Source organism: Gossypium hirsutum, chromosome A01, assembly GCF_007990345.1.
Source record: "Gossypium hirsutum isolate 1008001.06 chromosome A01, Gossypium_hirsutum_v2.1, whole genome shotgun sequence".
Lineage (NCBI taxonomy): Eukaryota > Viridiplantae > Streptophyta > Magnoliopsida > Malvales > Malvaceae > Gossypium > Gossypium hirsutum.
In genome coordinates, this window is record NC_053424.1 from 69,417,324 (window position 1) to 69,435,178 (window position 17,855).

Consider the following 17,855-nt stretch of genomic DNA (forward strand, 5'->3'; position numbering starts at 1 on the left):
TACGACCTGGATATCTCCCTGCACAGAGCTTGAATACTGATGCCGTTTGTTTCTATAGAAACTAGACTCAGAGAGGAATCTATCCATATATGGTATGACTCCTAATTGTCTCTGGTTAATTTATAATGAATTTCCAAAGTCGGAACAGGGAATCCAGAAACCGTTCTGGCCCTGTCTCACGAGAACCTGAATATCTCTTAACATACTATCCATCTGATCTTTTCGTTACATCTATATGAAAATAGACTCATCGAGCTTCGAATACATAATTTATTCATCAATTTATTCCACTCCTACTATTTTTAGTGATTTTTCAATCTCACGTCACTGCTGCTGCCAGCATCTGTTACGAAAGCAACTATGCCCATTTCGTGATTTCTCCTTGATCTAACTAGTAATTCGTCATACATATCACAAATTATGATCATGACTAGCCATGCCAAAGGCTAATCATTGTCAAACATCCCCCTACTACACTATTGCCATATCATGAATTTTAACACCAAAATAATCAACCATGACATATGGCATAAAAAGGTCGAATTATCAAGATTTACGACCTAACGTTATGAAACCAAACCCAACCGAACATTTATGCCATTTTCGCATGGCTAAAAGTTTACATACCAAAGTTCAAACACAACATAATAGCCTATACATGCCGAAATGTTCTCCTAAGCCGACTAAGAAGAAAGTACCAAAACTTGCTAGCCGGTGTGATGACTTCGACGACGGCACGATCACGCAAAAAGAGACGAGTCCAAGAAACCTAGAATAGGTGACAAGCAAACACCGAATGAGTATATAACTCAGTAAGCCATAAGCATTCCACAACCATCCATTAATAAAATTATCACAACAGGAAACAATGAAATGAGGTTAAGTACTCCATCCATACCAAACTATACCATAGTTCCTTAAACCCTATGGTTCAATCTCATACCAAGTCCTACATTGGCCTTTCATACATCATTTTATTTTCGTTATAATCATACAATTAAACGAACTTTCACCTATTCCACAATGAACCTTATGTACGTGACTTCAACTATAATCGTCACATAGGTTCAAAACTTACCAAGCTCAACTCCAAATATAAACATAGCGCCTATTAGCCATGAACTCAAGGTACTTACCTTTTCCGTTGTCCAAAATTGACTCGGTAAAGTCGCACCCTTCATGTAAATAATTTATAGAAAATATATATTGGGTTCGCACACATAGCGCTTAATAATCAACCGCGCACACTTAGTGCCATGCACTTTAAACTCACACACTTAGTGCCATGCATTTCAAGTTCGCACACTTACCTTTTCCGCTGTCCAAAATCGACTCAGTAAGGTCGCACCCTTAATGTAAATAATTTATAGAAAATATATATTGGGTTCGCACACATAGTGCTTAATAATCAACCACGCACACTTAGTGCCATGTACTTTAAACTCGCACACTTAGTGCTGTACAATTTAAACCCGCACACTTAGTGCCAATCTCATGACCGTGAACACTTATTGCCCGCACACTTAGTGCCGAAAACCAGCCACTCAATAGGCTTCACTTCCTTTTTACATTCGACAAATTTCATCTCTACTTACATATACATTTGTATACATTTCATCTCATTAAACACAATGGCATAGGTATTACGATCCTTTAAATCAATACCAAAGATATGCTTAATGACTTACTTGTGTTGGGTAAGATGGTTCCAACTCGGCTACTCGATGATCTTTTCTTTGCCTTTGCTCGATTCTCCTCCTTTAACTCCTTGAGCTTAATCAATAAATCAACTAGTTTAACCGCCTTGCTAAATATTTACAATCCAATGACACATGCATATGTATGTTAGTATATTCGGCAATCACCCTTACTAATCACCCACTTGATCAATTATGGAGAATCAAAGTTAATATCACAATGTGTACCCTATATGGCTCATTATACATAATCAAATTTAACATCATCTATATATTTACTCATATGGCCGAATATACCTAATCATACATACACCTAAGCAAAAAATAATTTCTAAAATCTTTATATCATTTATACACTAGTAAAGCATCCTCTCCCTTTCCATCAATTTAGCACATGCATTACTCATTAACCTACAAAAATTATATTCGGCCTTAGCACACAACTTGCTAGCCGATTCTTCCCCATCTAGCAACCAATGCACATATGTGCTCACTCAAAAATGCTAAAAAAAAGAGATTCAAGAATCATCAATCCACCATCACATGCATCATTAACAAGCTTCATATTTAGCATGCAATGGCATTAACACAAACTCCACCTAGGCCGAATCTTAACTCATCTTCATGCCTCATCACCACAACATCAAACATCAAAATACCAACCAAGAATGTAACATGCATGGCCGAATATCATCTCCATCATTTAACAAAGTTTGAACCATGGCTAGGTAGATTTCAAACTTACAACTTAAAATATACATGAATCTCAAAGAATAATATCAAACATACCTCAATCTAGTTACATGCATGGCCAAACTTCCTCCTAATTCTCTTCCAAACCAAACATGAAGCAAGAACTCCTTCCTCCTCCCTTAGAATTTTCGGTCAAAAGAGGATGAAAAAGGATGAACAAGTTTTTCTTTTCCTTTCTTTAGCTCACGGCAATGGGGGGGGGGGAAACAACCACTCATTTTTTTGTTTTTCCTTTCTTTATTACCCATACTCCTTATTTTATTTTTTTCCTACATACCTCACTAGGCCAACATGTTCCCAACATGTTTCCACCCATAGCATGGCCAACCACTAGCTCAAATTTTAGGTAATTTGACATGCAAACCCATCATTTTCACAACATGCATTAATAGACCATTTTAAATTAGCCTATCATATTTTCACCATGTCTCATATCGATCCCTATTTAATAATTTCTCATACAATTGGCAAAATTGGAGAATGAAACTTCCACATACTCATGTACACACATAATAAGCATAGAATATGGAAATTAATTATTTTTATGACTCGGTTTTGTGGTCCCGAAACCACTTCCCGACTAGGGTCAATTTTGGGCTGTTACAACTCTCCCCCACTTAAGAAATTTTCGTCCCCGAAAATCTTACCGGTAAATAGGTTTGGGTATCGTTCTTTCATCGAGCTCTCGGTTTCCCAAGTAGCTTCCTCGATCCCATGTTTGAGCCATAACACCTTCACTAACGGAACCCTTTTGTTTCGCAACTCCTTCACTTCACGAGCTAGGATACGTATCGGTTCTTCTTCATAACTCATATCGGCTTGAATTTCAACCTCTGATGGGCTAATTATATGCGATGGATCAGATCGATAGCGTCGAAGCATCGAAACATGAAAGACGTCGTGAATCTTTTCAAGCTCAGGGGGCAAAATCAATCTATACGCAACCAGACCAACTCGTTCGGAGATTTCGTACGGCCCAATGAATCTCGGGCTCAACTTGCCCTTACGACCAAACCTGAGTACCTTTTTCCAAGGCGAAACTTTAAGGAACACTTTATCTCCCACCTGATATTCAATGTCCTTTCGTTTCAAGTCCGCATACGATTTCTGACGATCTGTGGCTGCCTTCAGACTTTCACGGATTACCTTTACTTTCTGTTCGGCATCTTTAATCAAATCAACTCCAAAAATTTTACTTTCACAGAGCTCGGTCCAAAACAATGGTGTACGGCATTTACGACCGTACAAAGCCTCGTAAGGTGCCATCTTAATACTTGATTGAAAACTATTGTTGTAAGCAAATTCAATCAAAGGTACATACCGTTCCCATGAACCACTAAACTCAAGGATGTAGCATCTCAGCATATCCTCGAGTATCTGAATTATCCGCTCGGATTGACCATCGGTTTGGGGATGAAAAGCGGTGCTAAAATGCAGCTTGGTACCCAAAGCTTCTTGCAATTTCTTCCAAAATCGCGAGGTGAATCTCGGATCTCTATCCGACACGATAGAAATAGGTACTCCATGTAATCTCACAATCTGAGAAACATACAATTCGGCTAGTTTATCCAATGAAAAATCTGTACGCACGGGGATAAAGTGAGCCGACTTAGTCAGTCTATCAACAACAACCCAAATCGCATCCTTCTTACTTGTTGACAATGGTAGTCCGGACACAAAGTCCATTGTGACTCGATCCCATTTCCACTCGGGTATCATGATCGGCTGAAGTAATCCTGAAGGCACTTGATGTTCCGCTTTCACTTGTTGACATATTAAACATCTCGAAACAAAGTCGGAGATGTCCCGTTTCATACCATGCCACCAAAACCGTCGTTTCAAATCGTTGTACATTTTCGTACTCCCCGGGTGAATTGACATTCGGCTACAATGAGCTTCATTCAGAATCATCGAAATGAGTTCTGAATTTCTTGGAACACACAACCGACTTCTGAACCTCAAACAATCGTCATCATCAATTTGAAATTCGGATTCCATATTCGGAATACATTCAGCCCGTTTTGCAACCAATTCATCGTCGACTTTCTGAGCTTCACGAATTTGATGAATCAATGATGGTTTGGCCTTTAATTCAGCTACTAACACATTGTCGGGTAGAACAGGCAAGTGCACATTCATCACTCGTAAAGCAAACAGCGATTTCCGGCTTAAGGCGTCCACAACCACATTAACCTTTCCCGGGTGGTAATCAATGACAAGCTCGTAATCTTTCAACAACTCAAGCCAACGTCTTTGTCGCAGATTTAAGTCTCTTTGAGTCATCAAATATTTGAGACTTTTGTGATCCGAAAATACATGGCACTTTTCGCCAAACAAGTAATGTCGCCATATTTTTTCAAAGCGAATACGATGGCGGCTAGTTCGAGATCATGGGTTGGATAATTTCTCTCGTGTGGCTTCAATTGTCTCGACGCATAGGCCACAACTCGGCCTTCTTGCATCAATACGCAACCTAACCCGAGTAGGGATGCGTCACTATAAATGACAAACTCTTTGCCTGATTCGGGTTGCACTAAAATTGGAGCTTCAGTCAAATGAGTTTTCAGTTGATCGAAGCCTTTCTGACATTTCTCCGTCCATTCGAACTTAGCATCCTTTTGAAGTAGCTTCGTCATTGGTGTGGCTATCATCGAGAAACCTTTGACAAATCGTCGGTAATAACCGGCGAGTCCCAAAAAGCTCCGAACCTCAGTAATATTTCTCGGAGGTTTCCAGTTAAGTATGGCTGAGATTTTGTTCGGGTCAACTCGAATACCCGATGCGGATACCACATGACCCAAGAAGCTAACCTCTCTTAACCAGAACTCACACTTACTGAACTTAGCATATAACTTCTTATCCCGCAAAACTTGCAACACTAATCTCAAGTGTTCAGCATGTTCGATCTCATCTCTTGAATAGACCAAGATGTCATCAATGAACACAACTACGAACCGATCCAAATATGGTCTGAAGATCCGATTCATCAAATCCATAAATACCGCAGGGGCATTAGTGAGCCCAAACGGCATCACTAAGAACTCGTAGTGACCGTACCTCGTTCTGAAAGCAGTTTTGGGTATGTCCGAATCTCGAATTCGCAACTGATAATAGCCCGATCTCAAATCTATTTTTGAGAACACTGAGGCTCCCTTCAATTGGTCGAACAAATCATCGATGCGCCGCAACGGATATTTGTTCTTTATCGTCACTTTATTCAGTTGACGATAGTCAATGCACAACCTCATGGTTCCGTCCTTCTTTTTCACGAACAATACTGGTGCACCCCAAGGTGAGAAACTTGGTCGAGCAAAACCTCTATCCGTCAATTCTTGCAACTGAGATTTTAACTCTTTTAACTCGGTTGGTGCCATACGATACGGAGCTATCGAAATCGGCGTAGTCCCAGGTACAAGCTCAATACCAAACTCTACCTCCCGAATAGGTGGTAAACCCGGTAATTCTTCAGGAAAACATCCGGGTATTCACAAACCACCGGCACAAATTCGGGTTTCTTTTCTAACTCTTTGTCATCAAGTACATACGCAAGGTATGCTTCGCACCCTTTTCTTACATATTTCTGGGCCAACATTGCTGATATTACAGCTGGCAACCCCCTTAAGTCCGTAGACTCAATTCGAATTATCTCGTTATTTGCGCACCTCAAATCAATAGTCTTGCTTTTGCAATTCACAACCGCATCATGCGCGGTCAACCAATCCAAACCAAGAATAACGTCAAATTCGTCAAACGGCAAAAGCATCAAATCGGCCGGAAGATAGGATTCTCGGATTTTTAGAGGGCATCTCTTACACACTTTATCAACAAGTACGCATTGACCCAAAGGGTTTGACACTCGAATTACGAACTCAGTAGACTCAACAGGTAGAGTCTTACTGGATGCTAAGGTTTCGCATACATATGAATGAGTAGAGCCAGGGTCAATCAATGCAATCACATTAGTATCAAAGAGAGTGAAGGTACCAGTGATGACGTCAGGGGAGGATGCCTCCTCTCGTGCGCGAATGGCATATGCTCTAGCAAGAGTACGGTTCTCGGCTCGAACAGCCGTATCAGAGGTCCCTCTCTGACTACCACCCCTACCTCCTAAAATTCTCGGTGGTCTACCTCTAGTTGTCACTCCACTAGGTCTTGCACCTTGAATCTTATTCTTCTCATCAAGCTCCGTGCAATCTCTAATGAAGTGGTCCTTCGAACCGCATCCGTAACAAGCCCTGTTAATAGACTTACCCCAACATTCACCTATGTGTCGTCTTCCACATTGGGGACATTCAGGTTTCTCTAGACGATTATTGCCCACACTAGCTACCGAAGTAGCTCGGGAGTCCGTCGATGGTCTTGCTCTGATGGAAATTCCCGCAGTCGTCCTCGACTTATTAGTGTCCTCCCTGAACTTCTTTACGGCTGAGAACGGAGCTTTACCCGTCGATCTTTTACGATAGTCTCTAGCTTCAAATTCAGCCTTCTTCTTCTCCTTTCCAAGTTCTTCCGCCTTGCAGGCTCGTTCGACTAGTGTTACGAATTCTTTTATTTCCAAAATACCCATTAGTAGCTTTAAATCTTCATTCAATCCTTCTTCGAATCTTTTGCACATAGCAACCTCATCAGCTACACACTCCCGGGCATACCTACTGAGTCTTACGAATTCATGTTCGTATTCAGATACTGTCATACGGCCTTGCTTGAGTTCCAAGAATTCCTTACGCTTTTGATCAATGAACCGTTGACTAATATATTTCTTTTGAAATTCCGTATGAAAGAAGTCCCAAGTTACTCGTTCGTTTGGGACTATGGAAATCAGGGTCCTCCACCAATAGTAGGCTGAGTCCCGCAACAAGGATATAGCACACTTTAGACATTCATCGGGTGTGCATGACAGTTCATCAAACACCCGAATGGTGTTATCAAGCCAGAACTCGGCCCTTTCAGCATCATCAGTAACTATGGCCCTGAACTCCTCAGCCCCGCGCTTCCTAATCAAGTCTACAGGTGGCTTACTCAGCCTCACAGGATCAGTAACTGATGGCATTACTGGCTCTGGGGGTGGATTATTCAAATTCGGGAATTGTTGGACAGCCGGATTGGTTCGGGCATACTGCGCGACCCACTCATTCATCAGGGTAAAGAAGGCTTGTTTAGCCCCCTCACCTTGATTATTCGCAGATGACTGAGGTTCAACAGGCGGTGTCCCTTGTGCAGGAGCAGCCACTACACTTTCAATGTCATCCGCCAAGGTTCTCTCTACACCGGGATCCATTTACAAATCAAAACATAAATTTTAACCGTCAGAAGTCATCACACAGTTAAACATTAACATTCGGCATGTATAGCTAGACTCATACGTGCTATGGTAGTCCTAGAACCGACTAAACCATAGCTCTGATACCAATCAAATGTAACACCCCGAACCCGAGACCGACACCGGAGTCGAACACGAGATGTTAACAGACTTTAAACCCTTTATAAAAATATTTCTCAGACACTGCCAATCTGCGTACTAGTCGCTTTAAAAATCATATCTTGAGTTTCACAACTTGAAAATCAGTTTCGTGATTTTTCCCTGAAACTAGACTCGTATGCCCATCTACATATTTTTTTCTAGAATTTTTGGTCGGGCCAATTAGTACAGTTTATTAGTCAAAGTCTCCCATGTTACAGGGATCGACTACACTGACCTTTGCGCATTACGACCTGGATATCTCCCTGCACAGAGCTTCAATACTGATGCCGTTTGTTTCTATAGAAACTAGACTCAGAGAGGAATCTATCCATATATGGTATGACTCCTAATTGTCTCTGTTTAATTTATAATGAATTTCCAAAGTTGGAACAGGGAATCCAGAAACCGTTCTGGCCCTGTCTCACGAGAACCTGAATATCTCTTAACATACTGTCCATATGATCTTTTCGTTGCTTCTATATGAAAATAGACTCATCGAGCTTCGAATACATAATTTATTCATCAATTTATTCCACTCCTACTATTTTTAGTGATTTTTCAACCTCACGTCACTGCTGCTGCCAGCATCTGTTACGAAAGCAACTATGCCCATTTCGTGATTTCTCCTTGATCTAACTAGTAATTCATCATACATATCACAAATTATGATCATGACTAGCCATGCCAAAGGCTAATCATTGTCAAACATCCCCCTACTACACTATTGCCATATCATGAATTTTAACACCAAAATAATCAACCATGACATATGGCATAAAAAGGTCGAATTATCAAAACTTACGACCTAACGTTATGAAACCAAACCCAACTGAACATTTATGCCATTTTCGCATGGCTAAAAGTTTACATACCAAAGTTCAAACACAACATAATAGCCTATACATGCCGAAATGTTCTCCTAAGCCGACTAAGAAGAAAGTACCAAAACTTGCTAGCCGGTGTGATGACTTCGACGACGGCACGATCACGCAAAAAGAGACGAGTCCAAGAAACCTAGAATAGGTGACAAGCAAACACCGAATGAGTATATAACTCAGTAAGCCATAAGCATTCCACAACCATCCATTAATAAAATTATCACAACAGGAAACAATGAAATGAGGTTAAGTACTCCATCCATACCAAACTATACCATAGTTCCTTAAACCCTATGGTTCAATCTCATACCAAGTCCTACATTGGCCTTTCATACATCATTTTATTTTCGTTATAATCATACAATTAAACGAACTTTCACCTATTCCACAATGAACCTTATGTACGTGACTTCAACTATAATCGTCACATAGGTTCAAAACTTACCAAGCTCAACTCCAAATATAAACATAGCGCCTATTAGCCATGAACTCAAGGTACTTACCTTTTCCGCTGTCCAAAATTGACTCGGTAAAGTCGTACCCTTCATGTAAATAATTTATAGAAAATATATATTGGGTTCGCACACATAGTGCTTAATAATCAACCGCGCACACTTAGTGCCATGCACTTTAAACTCACACACTTAGTGCCATGCATTTCAAGTTCGCACACTTACCTTTTCCGCTGTCCAAAATCGACTCGGTAAGGTCGCACCCTTAGTGTAAATAATTTATAGAAAATATATATTGGGTTCGCACACATAGTGCTTAATAATCAACCACGCACACTTAGTGCCATGTACTTTAAACTCGCACACTTAGTGCTGTACAATTTAAACCCGCACACTTAGTGCCAATCTCATGACCGTGAACACTTATTGCCCGCACACTTAGTGCCGAAAACCAGCCACTCAATAGGCTTCACTTCCTTTTTACATTCGACAAATTTCATCTCTACTTACATATACATTTGTATACATTTCATCTCATTAAACACAATGGTATAGGTATTACGATCCTTTAAATCAATACCAAAGATATGCTTAATGACTTACTTGTGTTGGGTAAGATGGTTCCAACTCGGCTACTCGATGATCTTTTCTTTGCCTTTGCTCGATTCTCCTCCTTTAACTCCTTGAGCTTAATCAATAAATCAACTAGTTTAACCGCCTTGCTAAATATTTACAATCCAATGACACATGCATATGTATGTTAGTATATTTGGCAATCACCCTTACTAATCACCCACTTGATCAATTATGGAGAATCAAAGTTAATATCACAATGTGTACCCTATATGGCCCATTATACATAATCAAATTTAACATCATCTATATATTTACTCGTATGGCCGAATATACCTAATCATACATACACCTAAGCAAAAAATAATTTCTAAAATCTTTATATCATTTATACACTAGTAAAGCATCCTCTCCCTTTCCATCAATTTAGCACATGCATTACTCATTAACCTACAAAAATTATATTCGGCCTTAGCACACAACTTGCTAGCCGATTCTTCCCCATCTAGCAACCAATGCACATATGTGCTCACTCAAAATGCTAAAAAAAAGAGATTCAAGAATCATCAATCCACCATCACATGCATCATTAACAAGCTTCATATTTAGCATGCAATGGCATTAACACAAACTCCACCTAGGCCGAATCTTAACTCATCTTCATGCCTCATCACCACAACATCAAACATCAAAATACCAACCAAGAATGTAACATGCATGGCCGAATATCATCTCCATCATTTAACAAAGTTTGAACCATGGCTAGGTAGATTTCAAACTTACAACTTAAAATATACATGAATCTCAAAGAATAATATCAAACATACCTCAATCTAGTTACATGCATGGCCAAACTTCCTCCTAATTCTCTTCCAAACCAAACATGAAGCAAGAACTCCTTCCTCCTCCCTTAGAATTTTCGGTCAAAAGAGGATGAAAAAGGATGAACAAGTTTTTCTTTTCCTTTCTTTAGCTCACGGCAATGGGGGGGGGAAACAACCACTCATTTTTTGTTTTTCCTTTCTTTATTACCCATACTCCTTATTTTATTTTTTTCCTACATACCTCACTAGGCCAACATGTTCCCAACATGTTTCCACCCATAGCATGGCCAACCACTAGCTCAAATTTTGGGTAATTTGACATGCAAACCCATCATTTTCACAACATGCATTAATAGACCATTTTAAATTAGCCGATCATATTTTCACCATGTCTCATATCGATCCCTATTTAATAATTTCTCATACAATTGGCAAAATTGGAGAATGAAACTTCCACATACTCATGTACACACATAATGAGCATAGAATATGGAAATTAATTATTTTTATGACTCGGTTTTGTGGTCCCGAAACCACTTCCCGACTAGGGTCAATTTTGGGCTGTTACAAGTAACCCTTTTTTTCCCTTTGAATTTCCTTTATTGAGTTTAGAGAATAACGATGCATGCATTCATATGCCAAGTTTCAAAAACTAGGGAAATTTACATTGAAAGCAGATTATGTTTTTGCATGTCAATAACAATATTGATTAATTAATGCTGAATTCTCTTTTGAGTTACTGCCCCTCAAGAACCAACAAATATTAACAGTTTGGGTTCATACAGAGAAAAAGTCTTGGCATCACTACAACAAAATAGACTATTAGCGGCTTTTCTTAGGCCTATAACGGCGCTTATAAGCGCCGATAAAACTAATTGCAGCATTCTGATAATCGCTGCAAAAAACGTCACTATAGCTAACGCAGTAAAATTTTATGGCATCTATATAGAAAAACGTTGCTATAGAACATGACCTTTAGCGGTGTTTTTACTATAAATACCACTATAGAACATGACTTTTAGCGGCGTTTTTCTCACTAACACTGCTACAAAACATGACCTTTAACGGCATTTTTCCACAAATGCTTCTATAGAACAAGACCTTTAGCGGCGCTTTTCCCACAAACGCTGCTATAGAACAAGACATTTAGCAACACTTTTCTCACAAACACCGTTATAGAACATGACCTTTAGTGTGCTCTCCCACGAGTACAACTATAGAGTACGACCTTTAGCGACACTTTTTCCACAAACGCCTCTATAAAATAAACCTTTAGCGACACTTTTTTTAAAAACCTTTATAAAATTAAACCTTTAACGACGCCTTCCTCACAAATGCTGTTAAAAAATATAACCTTAAATAATATTTATTTCTATGATAAATATTATATTATGTTTTATTTTTGAAATTTAAACTTTAAACTATATACTTTTAAAGGATAAAAAATATTAATTAAATTAAATTTTCTATTAAAATTTTAACTTTAAAACTAAATATAAAAATTAATAAATTTAAAATTTAGAATTTAAATATTATGTTTAAATAAATGAGCAATCAACCTCAAAGCTTATCTGATTTATATTAAATCGGCCAATTAAAATAAAAGAAGCTACAAAACATCTAATAATTGTTAAAGAAGCTAGTGCACAAGGTAGCTACAAAACCCTGTTTCAATAACACCAAATTCAAATTCCGACTAAGATAAACGACCATGGAATGCAACATTAAATAACATTCCACTTGAAGAAGTGCTAAGCCTTGGCTTTTCCAGCTTGAAGAGATTGAATCCTCTGCTACACCTTCAATCTCTAAAGGATGCAAAACCAAATGATCAAATAAACCAACAAACTTAGTAAACAACAGAGATGTTAAAAATAAAAAAAATATATAGCCATTAAGGCTCAAAAAAAAAAAACAAACAATTATGTGCAGCTTTAGTAACAGGTTGAACCATACTAACAAACAATCTCAATCATAGCTCTTCCATGTGTCACAAATAGGCATTCTTTCTAATGATTGTCTAAACTATTCAATTGTTTAACAAGGAACAATAGTATTAATTTGCAAAAAGCAGAACAGAAACATTCAGCACTACTGTTGTTTAACGTTATATAGAAATGTCTTATATAGCATAAAAGAGAACTAAGGCACATAAAAGAGAACACCAACCGCTTCTCTCTTGCTGTGTTGTTTCTCTTCCAAATCTTGAAGAGATGAATCAAGCCGCTTCCTGAGGGCAAAGAAACAAAGTTCTAAAGTTATACATATGATAGTTACAATGTCGCATAAGACATTTCAAAAAATTTTGGTGTCATTTCTTAAAGTAAAAGACTTCTAGTTCCTATTTAGAATGATTTCATAATGAAACAGGATAAAGGTAGCAAACTATAAATCCCAACTTTTTCTTGCCCAACAAAGAAGACAAAATGAGTTCTCAAAACTTAAAATTCAGATAGAATGAATATGATCAAAGCTAATATAATATAGCAGTCTAGTACCACGATAATAAAAAATATGGAGCACAATAAGAATATTCAATTGCAAAGCCAAATGAATACAATTAAAACATAAAATGCCAAAAATCAAAGAGACTAAGGCCAATATGCATGCCCTTAGTTCTTTCTTTCCTAAAACTTATGTTGCTATTAATTTAAATCAAAACAGTTTGCACCTCATATCAGTTCTACCCACCAAAGCAGTTAATGGAAAATAGTCAAAAAGGTCGGTAAAGATCTTCTAAACATTAGCATTTCCATATCTGTAACCAAGCATTGTAAAAAGTATTATCACGGATTTGCAAGAGAAAGAAGTAACATTTATCCCATCTTTTGCTCTCCAATTGACTTATGTTATAGGATAAGTTGATTTTTGCTCCCAAAAACTTTTTCTTTAAATCCTTCAGTCCTTCGCTCCACCCAATACCCAGTTCAAATTCATTTTCCTTTTTCCTCTCTTTAGTACCAAAAGTTCAAATCTTTGAATTGATATAACATACACTTTTTTTCCATGCACTCCATTTTAAGCATCAGTCATGGTCTTACAAACTCTATTAATGGTATGATCCAATCCCTTCTCTTCATACTAATGGGTAAAAGACATGAAGATTCTTCATTTTCTGCTTTCTGGCAACCATTACTTCACATATAATCTTAGAGCAGCAACTAACTAAAAACCAGTTTCTGTATGTTTTTCTATGAAATTTGTTCAAAATAATCCATAATCTTGGTTTTCATTCAATTATGTTTGTTTCATGACCGTGTTTTGTCGATGTTTATACACTCATCTTTTCTTGGGTAGTCTGCAAACCTTAAGCAAGAAAAGAACCAGGGGGACTATTGAAACAGTGTAATAAAGGATCAAACCATGCCAGAAGCAATCAAATGCCATTTTCATGAACATCTGGATTCAGTTTTTGATTCTGAGAAGAAAATGAGGCACTTTGTCAAAGATTTCAACAGCAGAAAAAGCCTTATAACATATCACAGCAGCCCCAAGTACAAAGAACAATATAGCACCTATGTTAAGGACTTTAAGAATCAGAAGCAAACATAAATTGACAGAAAAAGGAAAAAGCTTGAATTAATGGAGTTCATACTTGTATTTAGTACTTAGAAACACAGAACTAGCTCTGCTATTGGGATCGAACTTCAAGCTTTTCTTAGTTATACTTTTTCAGTTTTGCTGTTAAATTATTTTGATTTTTAAGAGAATATGCAGATAAGAAGACTGTAGCTAGTGAGGAAAACTTGCTGTTTAATACTAGATAAAGCTAATTCAAACACATTGATTCCATCACTGTTAAACAAAGCCCTATTGCTTGGGACACTCACATCAAACTAGCAGGATCAGAGTTTTATATACAGAAAACTAGCAAGATTTGGTCATATTTCTTCCTCTTTTTTTGTTTCATTAATAAACCCTTTATTCTATCACTAATGATAAAAATCATTGTTTTGGCAACCTAGTCTTCCTCCATTTGCTTGATCGCCCATTACCTCGTACAGAAAACAAGTGGTTCGAGCTTTTGAGGTGTGAACGTAGATGAGAGGAGACTAGTAAGGGAAGTATTTAGAGAAAACATAATACTAGCAAAGATTTCAGTTTAAACACAATGGCAACTACCTTAAAGGTTTCTATTGTCATCCGAGAGGATCACCATTAGAGGTCAAACATTTAAAAAACTTCAGGTTATGATAATTGAGCTCGATGCGGAAGAATAAAGTAAAGGGAATTGTTATTTAAGATTTTCAGCAGTCCAAGTACATAGGTATACAATTAAAGTTTCTTTATGTAAAATCAAGAAGGAACCATAACCTTTGTTCATCATATATCATTCTCAAGTAGGCAACGGAAACAACTAAACAATTTTTTGTAGCACCAAGCAAATACCTGTGGCCCAACCAACCAGAGCATTGTAAAACAGATTCATGAATCGCTACAGATTCATGAATCGCTTTCAGCAGTTTCCTTCCTTAACGCCTGAAGTCTTTCTTTCAGTTTCTTACTCTGTTCAAAATTGGCCTTCCTCTTCAAAGCTTTCTGCCAAATAAAAACATCATGTTTCAAACAGAGTCACGACAATGAAACTAGAAACTGAATTCCCCCTAGAGCTGAGAAAAACTCACTTCCTGTTGGAAACAGCGATCGAGCTTTATCTTTAATTCTGTACATTCACCGAAGAATTTAGCTATTGGATGCTCTAAATGACACTTTTGGAACTCCTCGATGATCTGCCAAAAGATAAAGTCATATGATTAATTTAACAAGAACCAAACTTTCCTTCCAATCCAACAGCTAAAAATATTAGATTCAACACCAAGTTCGTACTTACTTCAGCACACATAGGATTCCTGTGTAAAGTCAGAGGAGGGTGCATTTTTCCAGCAGAATATATTCAACGATCTGTATTATGAAATTTAAACAAGCAACAGATTTCAAATGAACCTATTAATAAATTTGCAGAAACCTCAGGGTGTGAGACGGCGGCGACGAGCTTGCTGCTTGCGAGCTGCGCAACTGACTACCGATTGCACTGCTTGCGAGTTGCGCCACTGACTACCTATTGCAAGGGCTGAGTTGAGCGACGGAAAGAGGCTGTGAGGGGTGGGTTGTAGCGGCCGCCGGCTGAGAACCGACGAAGTGGCATCCGCATTTGCAGCCGAAGCCATTGCATGTCAAAAGGCAGTAGAAATGGGGTCAGCAATGAGGTGGGAAGATGTTCTTGTGGCTATAGTTAAGAAATGTAAAGCAAAAATCCAGGACAAATCGGTTATCGGAGCATATATCCACAACATTAAGCAAGTCACAGGCAGATTTCGAACAGTTAGATTCACGTATGTGCCTCAAACGGCTAATGGTTTAGCACACACAAACGCAAAAGAGGCGTTAAGAAGAAGGGAATGGTCTTACCTGGTGCGCAAGGTTCCGGTATATGTTGAACGAGCGCTGGAAGTTGATTGGGAGAGGGAACCGGATTGAAATCTTCGATGAACAAAAGGAGAGTTGAGGAGAGGTTTTGTTGAAATGGCTTTTGGAAGAGCTCCTCTCCGACTTCTGGAACCGTCAGACGCAGGAAATGATGATATTTGGGGACCGGTGATTTGAAGCAAATTGATTGGGCAAGTTAGTCGGTGCCTTTGCTTTCTAATTATGCTGTTTTATCCGTTTATCTTGTTGGCCATTTGGATTTGGTCCTTTTCTTGGTTTTGTTTGATTTGGACCATATTTGTAGTCTGTAGGTTTTATGCTTTGGTTTTATTAATAAATAGCCCAATAAGATTTATTTTAAAAAAAAATTACATTAAACTTTGACATGTAGAATCTAAATGAATAAATCATATAAATAATTACAAAAATATATAAAATTATTTTAGTTTTTATGAATTCCTTCCTTTATATATTAAATTAAATCAAATATGCTATATAAAAATCTTTGAAGTTTAACTTCTTCTTTTGTTTTATGTCAGTGTAAAAGGTAAAAGTAGAAACAATTTAAGGAAATATTTTATCACATATGCCTGAATCAATAAAAATATTTTATTTAGCACTTACTTTATAAATTATATCTTTGCACAAATGATGAATAAAGGAAAATAAAAAGCAAAGTTATGAATTGTTAGTTATATTTTGGTATAAATATTTTTATTTTTTATTTTTTTTGTATTCCATACTTTTGCTAATTTTTTAAATTTGCACTATTTTACATTTATTTTACTTAGATTTTGACAATGAAAAGAGATATAACATTTAAAAGATCTACAATTAAATTTTTATCTCTAATTTAGTAGATTTATGTAACATTATTTTTTTAAAAAAATTTATTGTAATTTTTTTTATTTTTTAAATTAGGATTTTTTTGGTATTGGTGTAACATAAAACTTAGTTTTCTTAATAAGATTGTTGAAGAAGGTTCTATGAGAAGTTTAAATTAATCGTGAGGATTTTTACAAGGTAGAGTTGGAAAATTATATGATTGTTAAAAGTTATAATTTCTTTTTTGTTGTAACCAGGGTATCTAGTATAAATAGTAGTGATTAATTCTTTTGTCATGGGTACTTTTCAAAGAGGTACATGATTGGTCATGAGATGTGCTTCATTCCTATAAATAGGAATCAAACCTCCAACCATATGATTAGATAATTAGGTGAGCAACCATCACACTACGCCTCATGGTTAAAAATTATAATTCATTTGATATTAAGTATTGTAGGTATGCCAAAACAATTTTGTAATATTTAAATATTAATTAATTTTTTTGGGTAAAAGTTCTTTTAACTGATTTTTTTTATAAAGGTTATATTTAAATTTTTTGGTAGATTTTATTAAAATTTTGTATTGATTTTTTAATGGTTTGATTTTTTTTAAAGAATGTGCTTTGGTTTTTTAAACTATAACAAATTCCAAAGAATAAACAGAGTATGCATTTCTGGCACGTTTCTGTCTGCTGTTCTAGCAAGTTTTCGTTCCTATTACGGTTTTGTTTAGGTTTTTTATTTAGTTTAGTGATTGCGGCATTTGTGGGGTGCATTGTTACAATTTTTTCTGGTTTTTATTGTTTTGACGGGGGTTATCAAGTGATGGAGAGGGATTTGGCTAATTTGACTATGGATGATGAGGAGGATGACATTTTGCAGGTACAAAAGGATCATGTTTCTGTCGTAGAAGAGTATGAATTTTGTCTAGTAGGCTGTTTCCTAACAGCAAGTGTTATCATTTTC

The 17,855-nt window shown here is 37.2% G+C and overlaps 1 protein-coding gene across 2 annotated transcripts; it reads right to left on the reverse strand.

Moving 5' to 3' along the window:
• Positions 1 to 12,192: 12,192 nt before the first annotated feature.
• Positions 12,193 to 16,332, reverse strand: LOC107942097 (COX assembly mitochondrial protein 2 homolog). 2 transcript variants are annotated; one of them, XM_016875746.2, is made up of 6 exons: positions 16,048 to 16,332; positions 15,470 to 15,762; positions 15,264 to 15,368; positions 15,028 to 15,177; positions 12,808 to 12,868; positions 12,193 to 12,446 (listed from the first exon to the last, which is right to left on the reverse strand). In XM_016875746.2, the coding sequence occupies exons 2-4, from the start codon at positions 15,512 to 15,514 to the stop codon at positions 15,082 to 15,084; spliced, it is 246 nt and encodes an 81-aa protein (XP_016731235.1). In that variant the 5' UTR covers positions 15,515 to 15,762; positions 16,048 to 16,332; the 3' UTR covers positions 12,193 to 12,446; positions 12,808 to 12,868; positions 15,028 to 15,081. The 2 variants fall into 2 exon arrangements, with proteins under 2 accessions (XP_016731235.1, XP_016731236.1); XM_016875747.2 differs by having other exon boundaries at positions 15,470 to 15,865; positions 16,048 to 16,327.
• Between the last annotated feature and the right edge of the window lie 1,523 nt (positions 16,333 to 17,855).

What these genes read in the sequence shown, in the direction of transcription:
- LOC107942097 (XM_016875746.2), bottom strand. Translation starts at nt 15,514, where the DNA reads ATGCACCCTCCTCTGACTTTACACAGGAATCCTATGTGTGCTGAA. An exon ending in GGAATCCTATGTGTGCTGAA is followed by an intron (nt 15,369 to 15,469) that starts GTAAGTACGAAC and finishes ATCTTTTGGCAG; the next exon opens with ATCATCGAGGAGTTCCAAAA. An exon ending in ATCGCTGTTTCCAACAGGAA is followed by an intron (nt 15,178 to 15,263) that starts GTGAGTTTTTCT and finishes TTTATTTGGCAG; the next exon opens with AAAGCTTTGAAGAGGAAGGC.